The sequence below is a fragment of the Arachis stenosperma genome, chromosome 9 (assembly GCF_014773155.1).
Source record: "Arachis stenosperma cultivar V10309 chromosome 9, arast.V10309.gnm1.PFL2, whole genome shotgun sequence".
NCBI classification, from domain to species: domain Eukaryota; kingdom Viridiplantae; phylum Streptophyta; class Magnoliopsida; order Fabales; family Fabaceae; genus Arachis; species Arachis stenosperma.
The window spans coordinates 3,916,771-3,937,279 of NC_080385.1; the positions used below are offsets into that span (position 1 = coordinate 3,916,771).

The 20,509-nt window shown below is 29.9% G+C and overlaps 4 protein-coding genes across 8 annotated transcripts; all 4 read left to right on the forward strand.

Annotated features, from left to right (window-relative positions):
* Positions 1-3,879: 3,879 nt before the first annotated feature.
* LOC130948874 (F-box/LRR-repeat protein At1g48400-like) lies at positions 3,880-4,371 on the forward strand. The gene has a single exon (XM_057877746.1). It carries the CDS (start codon positions 3,880-3,882, stop codon positions 4,369-4,371), a length of 492 nt encoding a protein of 163 aa, XP_057733729.1.
* A 463-nt stretch (positions 4,372-4,834) lies between these two features.
* Positions 4,835-5,416, forward strand: LOC130948875 (uncharacterized). The gene is made up of 3 exons (XM_057877747.1): positions 4,835-4,954; positions 5,035-5,187; positions 5,279-5,416. The coding sequence occupies exons 1-3, from the start codon at positions 4,835-4,837 to the stop codon at positions 5,414-5,416; spliced, it is 411 nt and encodes a 136-aa protein (XP_057733730.1).
* Positions 5,417-7,809: 2,393 nt separating this feature from the next.
* LOC130951896 (F-box/FBD/LRR-repeat protein At5g53840-like) lies at positions 7,810-9,871 on the forward strand. Its single transcript, XM_057880645.1, has 4 exons — positions 7,810-8,742; positions 8,841-8,993; positions 9,085-9,382; positions 9,642-9,871. Exons 1-4 carry the CDS (start codon positions 7,858-7,860, stop codon positions 9,644-9,646), a joined length of 1,341 nt encoding a protein of 446 aa, XP_057736628.1. The 5' UTR covers positions 7,810-7,857; the 3' UTR covers positions 9,647-9,871.
* Positions 9,872-15,789: 5,918 nt separating this feature from the next.
* Positions 15,790-19,537, forward strand: LOC130948719 (putative FBD-associated F-box protein At3g50710). 5 transcript variants are annotated; one of them, XM_057877568.1, is made up of 5 exons: positions 15,790-16,859; positions 17,397-17,546; positions 17,647-17,938; positions 18,938-18,981; positions 19,055-19,537. In XM_057877568.1, the coding sequence occupies exons 1-4, from the start codon at positions 15,975-15,977 to the stop codon at positions 18,964-18,966; spliced, it is 1,356 nt and encodes a 451-aa protein (XP_057733551.1). In that variant the 5' UTR covers positions 15,790-15,974; the 3' UTR covers positions 18,967-18,981; positions 19,055-19,537. The 5 variants fall into 5 exon arrangements, with proteins under 5 accessions (XP_057733551.1, XP_057733552.1, XP_057733554.1 ...); XM_057877569.1 differs by lacking the exon at positions 18,938-18,981 and having other exon boundaries at positions 17,647-17,755; positions 17,843-17,938; XM_057877571.1 differs by lacking the exon at positions 18,938-18,981 and having other exon boundaries at positions 17,647-17,755; positions 17,865-17,938.
* The last annotated feature ends 972 nt before the right edge of the window (positions 19,538-20,509 follow it).

A 20,509-nucleotide genomic window follows, 5' to 3' on the forward strand; every position in this document is an offset into this window, starting at 1 on the left:
TTATTTGAAAAAGTTCATCTACTTGGACAGTGCTTCCTAGTCAAAGGAGCATTCTGCCAGAATGAAGAACTGAATCAGAGGCTAGCAAATCTGGTTTATCACATAGTAAAGAGGCTGTTGAAGAAGTCAATCTCCTTCATGTTTTACAGATTGTAATTTCTTTTTAATGTTTATTTTTCTGTAATTTCTTGAGTGAAAATGCATAATGAGAGAGTTAAAGTAAAAGCCAAGAGTGAAAAGAGGTTGAGTCATACACTTGAGAGAAAAGTCTAGAGTTATTTTCAGATTTCTTTAGGTAAGTTTGTGTCTTGATCCAGTACCAGTGAGGTACCCCTTTCTTAGTTGTGTGAGTACTAAGAGTGAAGAGTTAGGTATTAGCATAGCCAATGTCAAGTTAGGTTAGAACTTTAGTGTGAAAGGATTGTGTCAATCCTGTGGAATTGGTATACGTAATACTTTTAACTATAGTGGAAATTCCTCAATTGTTGTGGAGGAGACTTGACGTAGGTTGCATAGCACAAGGCAACCGAACCAGGATACATAATAGTGTTAGCTATTCTCTTCTTTGCTCTGTCTTATTTTCTGATATTCATGAGACAAAATGAAATTGTCTCATAAATTTTTCGCTGCTTAGTTCAAACAGTTTCAGACAGCAAGTTTGTTTTAAAAGGATTAACTCATTAAGCTAAAAGAAGGTCATAGATTCAACCCCCTTTTCTAAACCTTCTACAACCTTCAAATATTAATATATGTTTTAAAATATTATATATAATATATAAAAATATTGAATTTTTTTTATTTTCACACTTTAAAACAAATATTTTTTTTATTTTTTATTTATATTCTTAAAAAATAAAAGTAAAAAATAAACAACATTATCTTTTTAAATATAAATAAAAATTTATTTTAAAAAATACATATACAATGCACTTACTGTTAGAGACTTTTATATATGTATATACATTAATTTATAATTTTCATAGGTTTCTGTACAATAACTTTATGAATCTGTTAAATTTCAAATGAGTCACAATAAATAATATTTATAACAAATAAAAAAATAGGTGAACATATTTTTAATTATATAAAAATATTAGTTATAATTATATAATTTTCATGTCATTTTATAGATTTTGTTTATTGTGTAGAAATAAATTTTTATCTTTATTTAAAAAAAAGTGAAAATTATGTTTATTTTCTATTTCTATTTTTAAGAGTATAAATAAAAAAATTCAAAAATATTTTCTTAAAAATGTGAAAAAATAAAAAATATATTTTCATATATCATATATAATATTTAATATTTTAAATAAAATACATGTTTATAAATATTTAAATAACAAAATTATATTATACAATGATGTGTTTTTGATAAAATTAACTATTACCATGTTTTTTATTTTTCTATGATATACTAATTATTTTTTAGTAATATAAAATAAATTATTTTATATTTTGTAATTAAAAATAGTACTGTATAATAATTAATATCTTAATAAATAAAAAATATTTTTGTATGTATTTATATGTTTTTATATTTATTTATTTTAAAATAAAAGATTGTACTTATCATTTTTAAAATAGAGGCCTCCATACAAGCCTTTTTGACTTACAAGTGTTATAAGTTGGCACAAGCCCAACAAAACACACGCGCATCACTCCCACATTCAAGAGTAAATATACGAATGTTATTCAACCACTTTCTGTTTCCAAAAGGCGCTACTCACCATGCATTATGAACGACTCTTCTTCTTCCTCTATGAAAACGAGTTTCTTGCCAAATTTGTTCGATCTCTTTCGTGCGTTCTCTCTTCGTCTTTTCATTCGTTGTTTTACCTGCTTTTATCACTAGTATTCTTGCTTCATTTTTTTTTCGATTTTCATGGTTTCTGAAATCAAACTTTGAAATCGTTTTGAAGATAATGGAACTTCAGAAATACACCCAAACGATTACAGAAATACACCCAAACAGTTACAGAAATTCACCAAAACAATTACAGAAATACACCCAAAGGATTACAGAAATATACCCAAAGGATTATAAAATACACCCAAAGGATTTAAGAAATACACCCAAAATTCGTTGAAGTACACCTTATGCATAATTTATCACTCTTCCTCTTTCTCCTCCTCATGTTCTGCTGTTTCTTCTTCTTCATTTTCTTATTTCATATTTTCATAATTCTTTTTGGGAGGAAAAAATAAAACAAAGAAGAAAAAAATACATAATGTTGCAAAATCAAAAGAAGAACGAAGAGAAATACGACGATGAAGATGAAACACTTCAAAAAGGATTTCAGAGTTTGATGTAAAAAAATAATAAAAATCGAGAATAACGAATAAAGAGAATAGAGAGAAAAGCACGTAAATGAAGAAGGAGAAAGAGAATGCAAGAAATTCGAAAAAGAAAACATAATCCTTTCAAAAATTAAAAATCTGTTAGAGGCGCGTTTGAACGTAATATCAATTAGAGGACTTGTAAGACTTGTATGTACAGATTAATCCTTTAAAATATTCTATGTTAAAATGTATTTATGTATGTATATACTAATATATTCTATATTTATAAAGTCTATTGAGACTCCTCTTTCATAATATTCTTTAATTTTCATTTAATAAAATCTAATAGTTCATAGAAGATAATACATCTAAGGCACACAAAATAATTGAGTTGATTTTAGGCATACCCTATTAAACAAATCTAAGAAAATTTGAAAAGAACTTGATAAGTAAAAAAAAAAGAAAAAAAAAAAGAAAATATCATGCAAGTTGTTAGAGAACTAACACGCTAGAATTATCCATAAAGATTTGTAGCTTATTATATTATTATTCATCTTTTATCATTGCAATTTTTAGAAGGCTTATTTAACACATTCTTTTAATTCCATAGCAAAATTTTTAAGGATTTTATTTTAAATTAATAAATTAAATACTATATCTACAATTATATATATTTAAATTATTTATATTTTTATTTTATTTATCTCATTTGCACTAACAATAAAATAAATATACATATTTTTTGGTGATTTAAAATAAATATACATATTATTTAATTATAACGTAAATAAAATATATATTTCGTTTATAGTTATAAGATCATGCTAGTTGACAATTAAAATAGATATAATTTATTTTAATTTGAATTATATCAATTTTATTTAATTCTTTAATATATCTAATTTAATTCAAACAGTTATAATTTACATGTTAAATTCTGTATATGATAATTTATTAGCTAATGATAAATTTTATATAGAGCTTAAATTTACGACGGATTAATTCTTAGTATATCATATTAAAAATATTGTGAAAAACAAAAAAAAGTTATAATTTGTATAATTATATTATATCAATTTAAATTTATTTTATAATCCAATCTAATCCGAATTATTGTGATTTAATTGGATTATTTTATATCCTTTCAAATTTTATAATTTTTTATTATTAATTCTTTTTTAGAATTAAATTACATTCGATTCAAATCATAATATTAGAAAGACAAAAAAAAAACAGCTAGAACTTATTTTATTTAATTTTTATTAATTATTTTAGCAATCAATGAAAATTAAATAAGGCAAATTCTAATTGATTTTGGCTAAATTTTTTTGTTACCAAATATTTCTGATTCAAATTTAAATTTTTAAAAAATTTTATAATTAAAAAATTCTAAATCATTGATTGATTTTTCAAATCCAAATAAATTGAGTCAAAATAAAATATAATAATTTAAATGTAATCAAATTAAAAAATAAATTAAAATCATATAATACCTTTTATAATCATTTTAATCAAATCTATATAATCAAAATCAAACAAAGAAACACCATAAACCCTTCATCTTGAGTGTTATCTTCTCCGAAACCATCAACCACGAAGATGGATAGGATCAGTTTGTTACCGGACTCTATCCTCTGCGACATTCTCTCTTACCCCCAACAAAAGAATGCTATTCTAACTCAGCGCAACGTAGATTACCCCATTGAAAGGTTCCGCTTCACTTGCTATCAAATTTCACAGAGTCTCTTATTAACATGGCTTAATGCCGTCATTGGTCTCCATCTTCAAGAACTGCATCTCGACATTAATCCAATGTTTGGAATTAACTTGCCTGAAGCCATACTCACTTGTCCATCACTAAAATCCCTTACTTTAAAACGTGAGTCTTCTTTGTATTGTTATCCAAAGTTTCCAAATGTTTATCTGCCATCCCTCAAGAACCTAGAGTTGGATGCCCTCTTTGTGGACCCCAGCAAGCTTTTATCCGGCTGCCCTGTTCTTGAAAATCTTAAGCTTTTTCTACAAAGCCACGATTTTTTTCCTGTTTACGTACCCACAATCCAGGAAAAAGATCTTCTCCAGTTTTTTTAACAATTGATAGAATCCAGTGTGATCTATCACCTTTGATTCTATGAGTGGGACCAGAAATAAATAAGAGAGAGAGCGTAATGAATGATTAGATTGAACACTGGATACCATCTAGTTTTTTTCTCACTGGAGAGGATCCACTCCCCACAATCCATATGCCTTGCGCATTGAAAGGTTTAATTTTTGATGATAACACTACCTAGTATAGGAAAAGTCTAGGGGACAGCAGTTTTATTGAATTTTGACCAGCATGTAACCAGCAGAGAAATGTGAGTATTGGATGAAATCTCACACCATCAAATCATCATTGATAGTTAACAATTACAAAAATTGCTGGCCCCTAACATTGCTCACCGTGCATAATGACATTAGCCATCGTGTGATAGATACGCCATTTCTTGAATACCTCCATATGAAAATAATCCTCACATCTAAGCTACAGGTTTCGTTTAGCAATTTTCCTAACATGGTAGAGGCACATCTTGATATTGTTCATGATGGTGTTAAGCATGTTGGTTGGGTGCCCGACCTTCTCCATGCACTCCGTAAAACAAAATTTTTGGCATTGAGAGGTCACACAACACAGGTAACATGCTTATTTAGTGTAATTATAACCCTAACTATGAATTAGAAATTATAATTAATATATACTTATGTTCTATACAGTGCTTATTTAGTGGTCAAGCTTTTAAGTTTCCAGAATTTCCCGGTTTGCTCAATCTAGAGCTTGATGTTCCAAGTTTCAAAACGAATTTCCTGCTAAACTTCCTTCATAATTGTTATGTGCTTGAATCTCTGGTGATTCATGATGTTTTCGAGGTATGAATACATTTCAATTTAAAACTAGTGTCTCTATTTGTTTTTTGTTGTTTGCCTGAATCTATTGAGAAGTGTTATCTTTTGTTAGCAGGGAGTAGATTTACTCCAGGTGGAGTATTATGGGTCAACATCATCAACTATGGTTCCCAATTGTGTGACATCACATCTCAAGAATTTTGAGTTTAGAGGATATCAAAACTCTTGCATGAGCGTGAATTTATCGGGCTAATTTTTTTTATATTGTTTAAATATATGTGTAATACATTATTATTAGAAGATTGGGTGTTTTTTTATATGGTGTTTTATTCAAATCGGACGGTCCAATTTGTTTGAAGAGAAAAATAAATTACAAATTGGAGGGTCCGATTTGTTTGGAGAAAAAAAAATTACAAATCGGAGAGTCCGTTTTGTATTTTTTATTTTTTTTATTTTTTAAAATAAAAATCGGACGATCCGATTTCAACATTAAATTTTTTTTTTTTGAATTCACAAATCGGACCGTCCGATTTGTGATTGTTTGTTTGAAAAAAAAAATAAAACAAACAAATCGGTGCATCCGATTTGTATATCCCATACCAATGTAAAACACACTTCTATTCACAGCTTCTTGTTATACACTTCTCTCTTCCACATAAAAAATAACAAGCGAATTTATCGCATATCTTTTACAAAGAGGTTTTGTTTTGAAGACAGTGACCATTCATCTTTATTATAATTTGGACCAAGAAATTCATGAACGAAACTTAATATACATGAAAGGGGACAATGGCCCCTATCAAATAAATAAATAAATTTTATTTATAAACCTTCTAATTTTATAATTTAGTTCCTCTCTAATTTTATTTTTTGCTTTTTATTTAATTGTATTTTTTTATGTTAGCCCCTTTTAAAAAGGTTCGAACTTCGCCTCTAAACAAGTTCTACAATATGTCAAGTAAATTTTAACGACATAAGTGTATTTTTTAATTGATAACTAATATTTTATGTATATATAATATGATTGAATTTAAATATAATTAGTATTTTTTGTGCAAGAGGTATAAAGAGTCTTTGAACAAAAATTGTAATAAATTTATAGGTTTTTTTCGAAAAAATAAAATATTAAACCAGTTTTATAAATTTGGGAAGGATTAAATAAGTGAAAAAAAATCAATTAAGTTATCAGAAAATTAAAACGCTAGTATTATTCATGAAAAATTGTAACAAATGATATCATTCATCTCTTGTTCTTGTAATTATATTTTGCGGACTCATTTAACACATTTTTTAAGTCCTTTGCAAAACTTTAAAAGATTTTATTTTAAATACGTAAATTAAATTCTATGTTTACAATTATATATTTTTTAAAATTAATTATATTTTGGTATTTTTAATATTTATCTTGTGCGCACTAATAACAAGATAAACATAATATATAACTTAATTACAATATAAATAAAATGATTTTTTTAAATAAATAAAAAATTAATATTTTTAAAAATAAGTTATTTCAATTTTAATTTTCGAAATGCGATTTCTTCTTTAAGATGAGTTTATCGGGCAAACTTCTCTAATTTTATAGAGTTCGCCGAACCCAAATTCTTCGACGAGAATAAAACTCAAAATTTTAAATCATTATTATCGACTCCAATAATACATAGCACTATATCAGTACACACCAAGCATGACTCTCTAACATGGCCGACAGCAATGAAAATTATTATTATCATCTCTAGAAATACGTATATATATAGAAATAAGCCATAGTTAACCAAGATTTTTTTATTATAAATTATAAAAAATTATTATTTCTAAAAAATACCACTTATGTACTCGAGAGACTATGATAATTGCCATTGTGCTTAAGAATTTGAGTTAGCCAATTATTTTTTAGAAGACGTAGTGAAATTCACTGGAAATGGAGGTACGACGAACTTGTCCCCAAATTAAAAAAAAATGTATCTTTAAAATTAAAGTCCAAATAATTTGTTTTTTGAAATAATTTTTTTTATTTATTTCAAAAAAAATCTAAAATAAAATATATATCTCATTTACAAGATCACAATAATTAAAATGGATATAATTTATTTCAATTTAAATTTTATCAATTTAATTTAATTTTTTAATATAATCGAATTTGAATATTTGATTCAAATAGTTATAATTTACATAATTACATTATATCCATTTGAATTTATTTCTTAGTTCAATCTAATTCAAATTATTGTGTTAATGAGTTATAACTCAAATGGCATAGTCTTTCCATACTCAATTAAGAAGTTACGGATTCAAATCTCTTATCTTTGGTAAAAAAAAAAAATCAAATTATTATGATTTGATTGGATTATTTCATATCCATTCTAAATTTATAATTTTTTATTATCATTTTTTTAAAAATTGAATTACATCCTATCCAAATTTAATTTTAAAAATTTTATAATTTAAATGATATCTATACAAATTTTAAATTAAAAATTTTATAATTTAAAAATTCTAAATCATTGATTGATTTGTCAACTCCAAATAAATCAAGTCAAAATAAATTCAAATCATATAATACATTTTATAATAATTTTAATCAAACCTATATAATCAAAATCAAATAAACACTATTCTTTATTAGTGGAAAGTGAAAACCCTTGGTTCTCGTTTGATCCTCTCCGGAGATAGAAAAAAACGAAACCATCAACCATGAAGATGGATAGGATCAGTTTTTTACCCAATTCTATCCTTTGCAACATTCTCTCATACCTCCCAACAAAAGAAGCTGTATCCACCAGCATCCTCTCTAGCAGGTGGCGCCAAGTTTGTAAGGAACTCCAAGTCTTTGACATAGATGATACACCCTTTCGGTCCGGTCTGGAATGGGAAGCTCGATTTGTTTCATATGTGAATGCTATTCTATCTCAGCGCAGTGCAGATTACCCCATCCAAAAGTTCCGCCTCACTTGCAATAAAGTTTCAAAGAGTCTCCTCTTAACATGGCTTAATGCCGTCATTGGGCCCCATCTTCAAGAACTCTATCTCAGCATTGATCTACCAATCAAGCTGCCTGAAGCCATACTCACTTGTCCATCACTCAAGTCCCTTATTTTGAAACGTGATAGTTTTTTGGATTCTTATCCAAAGTTTTCAAATGTTTATTTGCCATCCCTCAAGAATCTAGAGTTGGATATCGTCTATATGGACCCCAGCAAGCTTTTATCCGGCTGCCCTGTTCTTGAAAATTTTAAGCTCATTTTACAGGTCCACGATAATTCTTGTGTTGCTCTCATACCTACAATGCAGCAGATGCCTCGCACATTGAAAAGTTTAATCATTGAAGATAACACATTTTTTAATGGGGTTAGCCATCGTTTGATTTTGATAGACACGCCATCTCTTGAATACCTTCATATAAAAATAATGACCCTCTTGAACTCTAAGCTAGAGTTTTCTTTTAGCAATTTCATTAACATAGTGGAGGCACATCTTGATCTTCTTCATGACTGTATTTACCATGTCGGTTGGGTGCCCCACCTTCTCCATGCACTGCGCGAAACAAAATTGTTGGCATTGAAAGGTTACTCAACACTGGTAACATGCTTGATGTAACTCAATTATTTGAATTTATAAATTATAACTATAATTATGAATTATGAACTATAATTATTATGTACTTATCTTCTATGCAGTGCTTATTTAGTGCCCCAGCTTTCGAGTTTCCAGAATTTCACCGTTTGCTCAATCTAGAGCTTGATGTTCCATGTTTCAGCATAAACTTCCTGCTAAACTTCCTTCATAATTCTCATGTACTTGAAGCTCTTGTGATTCATGATATTTCAAAGGTATGAGTACATTTTAATTTAAAACTAGTGTCTCTATTTCTTTTTTGTTGTTTGCCTGAGTCTATTGAGAAGCGTTATTTCTTGTTATCAGGAAAAATATTTTCATCTGGTGGAGTATGATGTGCCAGCACCACCAACCATGGTTCCTAATTGTGTGACTTCACATCTCAAGAATTTTGAATTTAGAGGATTCGAAGATTCTGTAGATAAGCGTGAATTTATTGCATATCTTTTACAAAGAGGACTTGCTTTGGAGATAGTTACAATTCATCTGAATTATGTTTTCAACCAAGAGACAAAGTATGATATTGTTAGGGAATTATCTGCTATACCAAGGGGCTCTACAACATGTCAGCTAAATTTCATTGACCAAAATGCTGTTGAACATGGTATGAACTCTCACTAACTCTATTCTCTGTTTTGATCAAAGGTGTTTTCATGTTAGAGCCTTAAAAAGTTTTAAAAATTATTCAAGTTGAATAACTGTTGGGACAATTTTAGGCCAGTCTGCTAATTAAATTATTAAAATATTTGTTGATGCTTATGAATAAATTTGTTTGATGCCCTGAAAACATGCACTTGAACATAGTAGGAAATTTATATATGCCGTTTAATGCTTTGAGTTGCATACATCAATTTGTGATGCAGGTTGATGGCAAGTTGGCAACTCTACACTCTGGTCAACTACAAAACGATTTTTGATGCATCATGACTAGGATATGAACCATGTTTTTATTTTTACTTTTCTGTGAATCTTTTATTTGCTTAATACATTTTTTCCAATAACATATTTTTTTGATGCACTTGTTCTGCTAAAAGAGGCAGAGGTAATTTTTCGTTTAGTTTGTTATTTTGGTATTCGTTCGTTTACTTGTGGGTCATATTAATTAAAAGAAACTTTTTATTATTTTAAATCAAATTATGTTTGGAAATTGAAAATTATCCCTTACTTCTTTTTATTTTAAGTATATATCAGAAAATATCCAAACACATATGGCGAAGATTTTTATCATTGTTATATTTGGAGGATTGTAATCATGTTGATTATTTGTGACTTTAGAATTGTTTAAGTTGCTTAACACTGAATCAATGTTAGGCCACTGTCCCACATTAATTCTTAATTTTTTTTGTTGATGTCTATGAATATTTCTTACAAAAAAAAAATATGTAATCTGGTTTGATGCCCTGTTTTTCTTTTTTTTCTTTTTTTCTGCATGACTTGTAACTAATTGTGCACATATAGACTGAAGAGTGAGTTAGTTAATTGAGTTAGATTTAGACTAGTTGTATTTATCTCTAGCTAGTAGGTCCACTTAGATAGAGTATATATACATAAAGCGTGTAATGTGTAAGATTGCTGACCAACCTTTTCTTCGTCTCCTCTGTAATTTTTCTCTCTAACACTAATGAGAATCAGAATACAGAACTTCCTCTCTTCCATATTCCACTCTTGAGTCACACACGGTTAAAGTACTCGAGCTAATCAAGGTCACCTGGTCTTAATGTTTCTGATTGTTCCTAAGTATGCTTGTCCTAGCTTGAACAACTAGCTGAAGTAGGATTTTTATTGGAGAGATACATTCTTGTTCTATTTAATTTTTTGGTGGATTTTGAAGGATAGAAATGATATCTACAATTCTGATGGTGGATGAGGTGCTAACAAAGTAGTAAGTATGATCCGGAGTTCAGCTTGAGAAATACTTGTCATCTTTAATATGCACATTTTTTTATCTCTTTTTTTGCTCTGTTATGTTCGGGTGTCTCCTTCTATAAATTTGGTTAAAGTGAATTGTGAAATTAGCCAGAGTTTTCTTAGTGGGTCAACAAGTTTTGGTTGTCTTATTCGCAATTCAGATGGATGTTGGCCGGTTGTGTAAAAAGTTGCTCTGAAATATTATCCAGGTCGAACTTCATGTTATTTCAAGGAGTTTAATCATTGTTTGGAAGTGTCGTTTTGTTTGGATGCATTTTTTATGATGCATAGGAAGAAGATTGAGGATATTATTTTGAAAAGAGATTTAGTGAAAAAGATTCTAGAGACTCTGAGTTAGAACTGGAAGACTTGCATCACCTTGATTCAAAGGACATTTAATCACGTAACTGATCTCATGGATAAAAATGCTGCTTCAAATTTGGTGGAATATGTGAAATGAATTTAGCCTTGAAATGAGCTCCATCATTTCATTTGCTTAGATAGTAACTAAGCCAATTAATTTGGCTTTGTTTTCTCATTTTTTCTGTTTTCTTTTTCCTTTTTTGGCGAAAAATTGATGGATATGGTTGTCCTGTAGAACCCTCTTTTTGAAAAGTCTTCAGTTTTAGCCAACACTGCAATGAAGATGAATTTCATGCATGAAAAAACAATAAACAAAAACAAGCATATAGAAGATGGAACCTCTAAAGTGCGGTCCCTTTGGTGAGTGAAGTTTGGTTATAACTTATAAGAAAAGGCCTTTTAAAAAAAAGTGCAAACATGTCCATTGTAGTTCAATGCAGGTATAACATGATTTGATGATGACATAGAAGCTCTTTTGGAATCAATTGGGCTTGACATAGGTATTGTCCTCTCTAAATTTGGCAACTTGACATCTTATCATTTGCTCCACATGGGGTTGAACAAACATGTGTCTACTTTCCAAAATATGTATGATGAACTTGCAGGAAGTGAAGCATTCATATTGATGATATATTGAGCCATAGGTGTGTCACTGTATAAGTCAAATAGTCAATAATGCTAATGTTTTCAGCAGAAAACAGAACATAGACATGAAAGAAAATCAATTTAAAGCCAATAACAAAAGCACAAAATCTCCAAAGGTATATGTTCCTCAACAAAATGAAGCTTCATTTCTCCATTACCATAAACTTGCTCTGTTTTCAATCTAAGATATGCGGTAGAAAACAATAACAATAATAAAGCATTTTATCTAGCATGACATTCTCCATGGCTTGTAGAGAGCAAGAGGCAAAATCGTAGTTCCAATTTCAATAAGATCCCAATTCATTGTATGTATCAATGGAACAATTTGCATTAGCATGGGAAATTTCAGTACAACAAGTACAATAAAAAATTATTCATGTAGTATTTCCGATCATGCACAAACACAATAATCAGATGGCGAAAGAAAGATTAATACAAGTAATAATTTCAAAAGGTTTAATTACTCTGTTAGTTCCTGTAGTTTCGTGGGTCCCTGCACTAATTTTTTTTTTCAATTAGGTTCTTCTTAGTAGTAATTGGCTTAATTTAGTAGGGACCAAATTAAAAAAAATTAGTACAGGAACCTAAATAAAAAAAAAAGTGTAGGGATCCAATTAAAAAAAATATTAGTTCAAGGACTCAATTAAATAGAAAAAAGTATAGGACCAAATTAAAAATTTCGTGAAATTATAGAGACTAAGAGAATAATTAAACTATTTCAAAATGTTTATTTTATCTCTATAACATAAAAGGATATTTTACATCTCACAATATTATATTATTATTATTATTCTTGTGCACAACATTTTTCCTTTCTAAAGCAACACAATCTATAATATTACTACTCAAATGAAACATAAATTGCATTTCTATTTGTCCTAATCAACTTCTTCAATCTTAGGACCAGCACCATTGTTGCCACCGACGAAGCATTTTCATAAGAGGCATAAAATCAACCATTGATGTATTAATACATTTATTTATTATTTTTTTATAATATAAATAAAATATTTTTTATAAAATTAAAGAAAATGATAAATAAATATTTTGATGCATCAATGGTTGATTTTGTGCTTTTAGAGCTTGTACTTGTTCTCCAAATTATTGATTTTGTTCTTAAACTGTTGTTATGTAGAACATTTTGTTAATTATTTAATTTTGACCTCACTGTGGGACTAAATTGATGCTAAATGAAACTTTTTTGGATTCAAATAGAACACTTTAAACCTTAAGAACCAAAATAGAATTACGCCCAAACCTAGGGACTAATTTAATTCTTTACCCTAAATAAAATTTTATATTTATAATTATGTATATATATATATTAAAATTATTTATATTTTATTTTATTTATCTTGTTTGCACCGACAATAAAATAAATATAGGAAAAACAACCATTTGTACCCATAAATTTTACGAACGCTGACAAAAATATCCATTAAAGAAGGAAACTAACGTTGTATCCATCAAAGATAGATTCCGTACGACAAAAGTAGCCAAATCTTAAATTTATGTTGACTTTTTAATAAAATTTCAGAATTACCCCACCATTATCTTCAACCCCTCCTCCCTTCTTTCCCAAATCTCAAACACTTCTATTGCCTAAAAACCCTAATTTCAATACCTAAAAACCCCAAATTATTATTTTCTTAACCCTAATCTTAATACCCCTTTCAACAAATTTCAACTCTCTCTTTATTCAGCAATTTAACCTTTCTTCTTCTATGGCTTCAATGAACTTATTGGGTTTCTCTCTCTCCCCTCAAGAACAACAGACTACTACTACTCATCATCATCAAACTTGTTTTGGGCTATTCAATCCCACTGCATAAGATGATGTAACTGCTGCTGATGATGGAAACTGCTTCGATCTTACTCCTTCTACTCATGTCGCTACTACTCTCAACCTCCCTCCTTTTCCCATCTATCAAGAACCCTTCAACAATCATCATCACCTTTCTACTCAACAAGGTTTATTAATTTCTTTTCTCTTTTAGTTTCTCTATTATTATTATTATTATTATTATTATTATTATTATTATTATTATTATAAATTACTCTTTTTTTTAATTTTTCTTTATCATCATAGATTGAAAGGAGAATAACTACATCAACCAAAACCTGCAATTGAAAACTTCATGCAACAATAAGAATAATGTCGACAACAACCACCACCACCATCACCAACAACCCAAGCTCGAGAACTTCCTCGATGGACACTCCTTCGCGCGATCATCATCATGATTACGATGCCAAACTCATCGGGAGACTACCTCTTCCAAAACTGCTCTCAGCCGGAAGTTACAGGAGGAGGAGAAGGTTCTGTCAGCGGCAGTGGTGGAAGCACAAACTCAATACACCATCAACACGTGTTGGTGAAGGAGGTGGTAAAATTGAAAAAAATAAAGAGAGAGTTGAAATTTGTTGAAAGGAGTATTGAGATTAGGGTTAAAAAAATGATAATTTGGAGTTTTTAGGTATTGAGATTATGATTTTTAGGCAATGGAGATATTTGAGATTTGTGAAAGAAGAGAGGAGGAGTTGAAGATAATGGTGGGGGTAATTCTGGAATTTTATTAAAAAGTTAACATAAATTTAGAATTTGGCTATTTTTGTCGTACGGAATCCATTTTTGATGGATACAACGTTAGTTTTTTTTTTTTAATGGGTACTTTTGTCATCATTTATAAAATTCATGGGTACAAATGGTTGTTTTTTCAAAAATATAAGTATAACTTGATTTTTTTTTCTCCAAAGGTAAGAAATTTTATTCAATTTAACGTGAAAAGAGAAAAGATGTCCAAATGTGACAATAGTAATTCAGAAGAGAAAGGGTAATCCCAAAACTCAAACAGTGAGAAACAAAATATTATACCAACTATGTAAGAAAGAAATCCCTAATTCAGGAATTGGGGAAATGGTGAAGACACAGCTGAGGAAAGAGACCGTAAGAGTCTTCTCTCAACTTCATCTACTTCTTCTTGTGGGGCTGATACTTTGTTCAAAAATGGTCTCATTACCGGCACGCCAAATGGCCCAGGACTACACACTCAATGCCACGGGACTCGCCATCTCCATCTCAGACTGGTTTAGGTGAGTACGCTTTTGCTCCCAACACTGGTAAAAAAACTCTGCTTCTTCCCCATGGCCCAGAGGGGGATGACTGAACGGATAAGCTACTCGGTATCCAGAGGAGACTTCATAATTACCAGATTTATGGAACATCCATGTAAGTTTATCATTACCTTCAACAATTTTTGTTAGTAAAATCTGATTGCTGATTTGGGCTGGAAACATGCTTTGAATGATCTGCTGATTCCATTGTTTGCTGGGAGCTAACAGGTTACTGATTCTGATTACTGCTTGGTTTGTCAGAGAAAGCGTTCAGGCGCAGGGGAGGTGAAAATTGTTAAGGAGAAAGAATCCATGGATCCGAGAAGATGTTCACAGACTGACCTGTTCCAATGTTCCAGATAAGACCTTTTTCGGTGACCTTTCGGCCTTCCAGCATACTCTTCCAACCCCGCTTTCTACATTCACAATATCTCTCTATCGGCAATACTTGCCTTTTAGAACTTATGCAAATAGTGAGTTTGGTTGAGTTGTAAGTCTCCAGCATTGTTTTCTTAGTAAGGCCAAATTTTGAGCTCCCGAGTCTTTGAAACCCAATGTCCCAATCCTCCATCCCTCTTGAGTCTTGACCTAGTATCCCAACTCACATTTTAATTTGAATTATATCAATTTAGTTTAATTTTTTCAATATAATCTAATTTAATTCAAACAGTTATACTTTGCGTATTAAATCTTGCATACAGTAATTTATTAGCCAATAATAAATCCCTAAATAAAACTAAAATTTGCTACGAATTAATTGTTAGTTTATGAAATACTATGAAAAATAAAAAAAAAACATAATTTGCATAATTGCATTATGTCAATTTGAATTCGTTTTCAGTTTAATCTAATTCAAATTTTATAATTTTTTATTATTAACTTTTCTAGAATTGAATTACATCCAATCCAAATTTTAACTTTTAAAAATTCTAAATCATTGATTGGTTTTTCAATCTAAATAAATCGAGTCAAAATAAAAGATAACAAGTTAAACTAAATCAAATCAAAAAATAAATTCAAATCATATGATACCTTTTATAATAATCAAATCTATATAATAAAAAAATCAAAGAAACAAACACCATTGGTTCTCATTTAAATCCTAAACCCTAGAGTTGAGTCTAACCCTCTCCGGAGACAAACTTGAGAAAGTGAAACCATCAACCATGAAGATGGATAGGATCAGTTTGTTACCGGACTCTATCCTTTGCGACATTCTCTCATACCTCCCAACAAAAGAAGCTGTATCCACCAGCATCCTCTCTCGGAGGTGGCGTCATGTTTGGAAGGATCTCCAAGTCCTTGACATAGATGATATACCCTTTCGGTACACTCTGGAATGGGAACCTCGATTTGTTTCATATGTGAATGCTATTCTAGCTCAGCGCAATCCAGATTACCCCATCGAAAAGTTCCGCCTCACTTGTGAAGAAGATTCAGAAGATAGCCTACCCATCTTAACATGGCTTGATGCCATTATTAGGCCCCACCTCCAAGAATTGTATCTCTGCCTTGATCTAGTGGTTGGAATTGCCTTGCCTGAAGCCATACTCACTTTTCCATCACTCAAGTCCCTTGTTTTGAAACATGGTGATTATTTCGATTATTATCCAGAGTTTCCAAATGTTTATCTGCCATCCCTCAAGAACCTAGAGTTAGATACCCTCTGTGTGGACCCTAGCAAGCTTTTATCCGGCTGCCCTGTTCTTGAAAATCTTATGCTCATTGTACCGGACAGAGTCTATAATAGTTATGTTTATATACCTACAATCCAGATGCCTCGCACATTGAAAAGTTTAATCTTTGAAGATAAAAGCACCGTGGATAATGACATTAACCATCGTGTGATAGATACGCCATCTCTTGAATACCTCTATATGAAAATAATCGCCAAATCTAAGCTACAGGTATCGTTTAGCAATTTCCCTAACATGGTGGAGGCGCATCTTCATATTCATCATGAACGTGCTGTGCATGTCCCTTGGGTTCCTGAGCTTCTCCTAGCACTCCGCCAAACAAAATTGTTGGCATTGAAACATCTCACAACACTGGTAACATGCTTATGATAGGATTTGTTCGAGCGAAATTTTATGAAAAAATCTTTTTAATTTTTATGTAATTTTTTTATAAAATTTTTATAAAAAATTAAAGTAATTGTATGTTTAGATATTTAGGTAAAAGGTTTAGTTCTTGAAAGATGGAGCATTCTTTAAATTCGTCCATAAATATTTTTTTAAACAAATTGGTTCTTCAAAAAATATTTTTTTTCGTCATCATTATGTATGCTATCTGTTAATGGCGTGAAAGGTCAAAGATGATTAATTTATAATATTTAAAGAACCAATTTGATTTATAAAATTTTTTAGGGATAAATTTAGAGAATTTTCAATTTTTTAAGGATTAATTTGACTATTAATCTTTCTTTTATCTAATAATTATATTTATATACAATAATATAAAAATATTTTTCTAACAATTTAATAATACCCAAACAAACTCATAATCCCATGATTCCTCAAGCTAATTTGAATTTATAACTGTATTATGAATTATGAAATATAATTAATGTGTACTCATCTTCTATACAGTGCTTCTTTAGTGGTGTAACTTTCGGGATTCCGGAATTTCCCCGTTTGCTGAATCTAGAGCTTGATGTTCCATGTATGAACACAGACTTCCTACTAAACTTCCTTCATAATTGTCATGTACTTGAAGATCTCGCGGTTCATGTTTGGAAGGTATCAATACATTTCAGCTAAAGACTAATGTCTCTATTTCTTTTTCTGTTGTTGTTTCCAAGTCAATTGAGAAGTGTTATTATTTCATTTTTTGGGTCAGAGTGATATTTTTCGTCAGTATTATGGGCCAGCACCACCAACCATGGTTCCCAATTGTGTGACGTCACATCTCAAGAGTTTTGAGTTTGGAGGATATAGAGACTCTGCAGGTGAGCGTGAATTTATTGCATATCTTTTACAAAGAGGACTTGCTTTGAAGACGGTCACAATTCATCTTACATATGTTTTTGACCAAGATACAAGATACGATATTGTCAGGGAATTATCTGCTATACCAAGGGGCTCTACAACATGTCAACTAAATTTCATTGACGTAAATCCGGTTAAACATAGTATGAACTCTCACTATCTCTATTCTCTGTTGTTCATTGATCAAAGGTGTTGAGAAAACAATATCATGTTAGAACCTTAAAAGTTTTAAAAATTATTCAAGTTGCGTAACTGTTGAGTCAATTTTAGGCCAGTGTTCCACCTAAATTATTAAAAGATTTGTTGATGCTTATGAATGATTATGCACTTGAACATAATATCGGTGATTTGGATTTGCTAACTTTGATATTGGTAAGTATTTTGATTTCTTGAATTTCATCCTGGAAAGGTCTAGGTTTTTTTGTCTCTGATCCTTAGAAATTTATATATGCTTTTTAATGCTTTGAGTTGCACATATCCATTTGTGATGCATGTTGATGATACAATATTGTATCTAAGAGTTAGAGAGAATTAGGTAAAAATCAGAGTGAACAAAATAGAAATTTCAAAAATTAAGGACAAAGAAAAAAATTAGTTTTTAATTACATTATGTCTACTTACAGGATTATATTATACTCTTATTTATAGTATACTTCTTTAATTGGACTATAGATCTAATACTAATCCTATCGTTGTTCTTTTCTTCAAAACAACCTTGTCCCTTAAGATTGTGGAAAAATTATACAGCCTAATTAAAATTGTAAATACCAATTACAATTAATATAGAACCAATTAATCCTAAAATAATATTTTCTATCTTATTTCTGCCGGAAGAACCAACAAAGGCGCACACCGCTCTCTCCTGACTGAACTAGTTTTGGTGAATGAGTAGGGTCAGATAGTTTTCCAACACCACCATCCGTCTTTAGTTCCTCCTTCCCCTTTCTCCCTCACTGCTAGTTCATCAACATTGGCACTGTTAATTGCGATCACGGTAGATAATTCCATATATGTTTCTAAACCTTTTACTTGTTGAATTGCTTGTGTTGTCATAACATGAATTGTGATTGATGTTGGAACTGGACCCTGAAATGTTGATTGAATTTCTGGATCTGAGATTTGAATTTTCACTTGTGCTGTAGTTTTTGGTAACACTGGATCTGGATTTTGAAATTGTGATTGATCTGTAAGTTTTATTCAATCTTCTTGTTATTGGACTTGTAAATTGAAATCTGATGATTCTTCTCCTGTTGTGATAGCTTGCAGATCTTGTGAAGAATTTGATACTTATGCAAGAGATGTTCGATAGGATTGAGCGAGAATCTGGCTGATATTTATGCAGAAAAACAATATCAAACACCATTCTGTCTGCATTTGGATTGTGCTTCTTCCAAAATCGGAACCGGCGGCCGGCGAGTGTCTTTCCCGTGAAACTTTTCTCAACTTCCAAAAATCTTTGCGCTTCTGCAATTCCTTGATCCTTCCAAAATTATTAAGTGAGATATGCCAATGATAACCATCTCCAGTACCATCAAACTTAGGAGATTTAGTCAATGAAAACACCGTTTGATATGATATTATATCAAAAAAATAAAGAGAATTAAATAAAGATGAGAAAAAATAGAATAGAAATCTCTAAAATTAAGGCCAAAAAAAAAATTAACTTTCAAGTATATCATATTCCTATTTATAGTATAATTCTCTAATTAGACTATACACTCATATTACTTCTAATAGTTGATAGCAAGTTAACAACTCTACAATCAGATCAACTGCAAAACGATTTTGGATGCATGATTAGGATATGAATCATGTTTTTATTTTTTACTTTTCTGCGAGTCTTTTTTCGCTTAATTTATTGAGCAATTCATAATTATTTGTTCTTATACTATGTTTTTGAGAATTGTTAAGATCATTTATTTTCTCCAAAGAAATGCTTTCTGGATGCCCTTGTTTGCAAAAAGAGGTAGTGGAAATTTTTTTTGTTTGGTTAGTTGTTTTGGTATTGGTTTGCTTGGTCATATTAATTAAAAGAAACCTTTTATTTTCTACTCTAACTGGTTTTTAGAAGCACAACTAAACAATTCAAAGATTAACAAAATTTTTCTTTTCCCAGAAAATATCTTATTCATATTATAAACCAGGTACTAAATTAGTTGTTACAGATTATATATATTTATATATGTTTTATTAACTGTGTTACGTATCCACAAAAAAATAAGCTACGTTAAAAATGAGTTAATAAATAATATATATTTACATATAAATGTATAGTGATTGATCTTTTATGTATACATAATATTTTTAATATTGTATATATTTATATGCTTCTAAAATAGAAAAATTGTTTGTTGGTAGCAATAATAAAGTTTATGATTAAATTGATATATTTATATTAAAATTTTCTCTCTTCAAATATTTATATTTGAACAACATGGATAATTGAATTTGGAGATATTGACTCATTATTCGCGAGTAAAATTTCAAAGTTCTTTTAGCTAAAACCGATTTGGACCAATACAATTCAATATGAAAGAAACTTTTTTGTTGGGTGATAATGATATAAATAAGAAAAAAAGAACATTATAATTAAGGGTGTTTGCAATATAATTTGGATCATTTTGAGTCCAAATTTATAAGATTAGAACATTAATTTTGCTTGTGATGCATTTTGAATTGAAATATTGGATGATTTCTGTTATACATTCCAATCT

What these genes read in the sequence shown, in the direction of transcription:
- LOC130948874 (XM_057877746.1), top strand. Translation starts at nt 3,880, where the DNA reads ATGGATAGGATCAGTTTGTTACCGGACTCTATCCTCTGCGACATTCTC.
- LOC130951896 (XM_057880645.1), top strand. Translation starts at nt 7,858, where the DNA reads ATGAAGATGGATAGGATCAGTTTTTTACCCAATTCTATCCTTTGCAAC. An exon ending in TGAAAGGTTACTCAACACTG is followed by an intron (nt 8,743 to 8,840) that starts GTAACATGCTTG and finishes TCTTCTATGCAG; the next exon opens with TGCTTATTTAGTGCCCCAGC. An exon ending in TGATTCATGATATTTCAAAG is followed by an intron (nt 8,994 to 9,084) that starts GTATGAGTACAT and finishes TCTTGTTATCAG; the next exon opens with GAAAAATATTTTCATCTGGT.
- LOC130948719 (XM_057877567.1), top strand. Translation starts at nt 15,975, where the DNA reads ATGAAGATGGATAGGATCAGTTTGTTACCGGACTCTATCCTTTGCGAC. An exon ending in TCGCGGTTCATGTTTGGAAG is followed by an intron (nt 17,547 to 17,646) that starts GTATCAATACAT and finishes TTTTTGGGTCAG; the next exon opens with AGTGATATTTTTCGTCAGTA. An exon ending in CGTAAATCCGGTTAAACATA is followed by an intron (nt 17,939 to 19,054) that starts GTATGAACTCTC and finishes CTGTTGTGATAG; the next exon opens with CTTGCAGATCTTGTGAAGAA.
- LOC130948875 (XM_057877747.1), top strand. Translation starts at nt 4,835, where the DNA reads ATGGTAGAGGCACATCTTGATATTGTTCATGATGGTGTTAAGCATGTT. An exon ending in TGAGAGGTCACACAACACAG is followed by an intron (nt 4,955 to 5,034) that starts GTAACATGCTTA and finishes TGTTCTATACAG; the next exon opens with TGCTTATTTAGTGGTCAAGC. An exon ending in TGATTCATGATGTTTTCGAG is followed by an intron (nt 5,188 to 5,278) that starts GTATGAATACAT and finishes TTTTGTTAGCAG; the next exon opens with GGAGTAGATTTACTCCAGGT.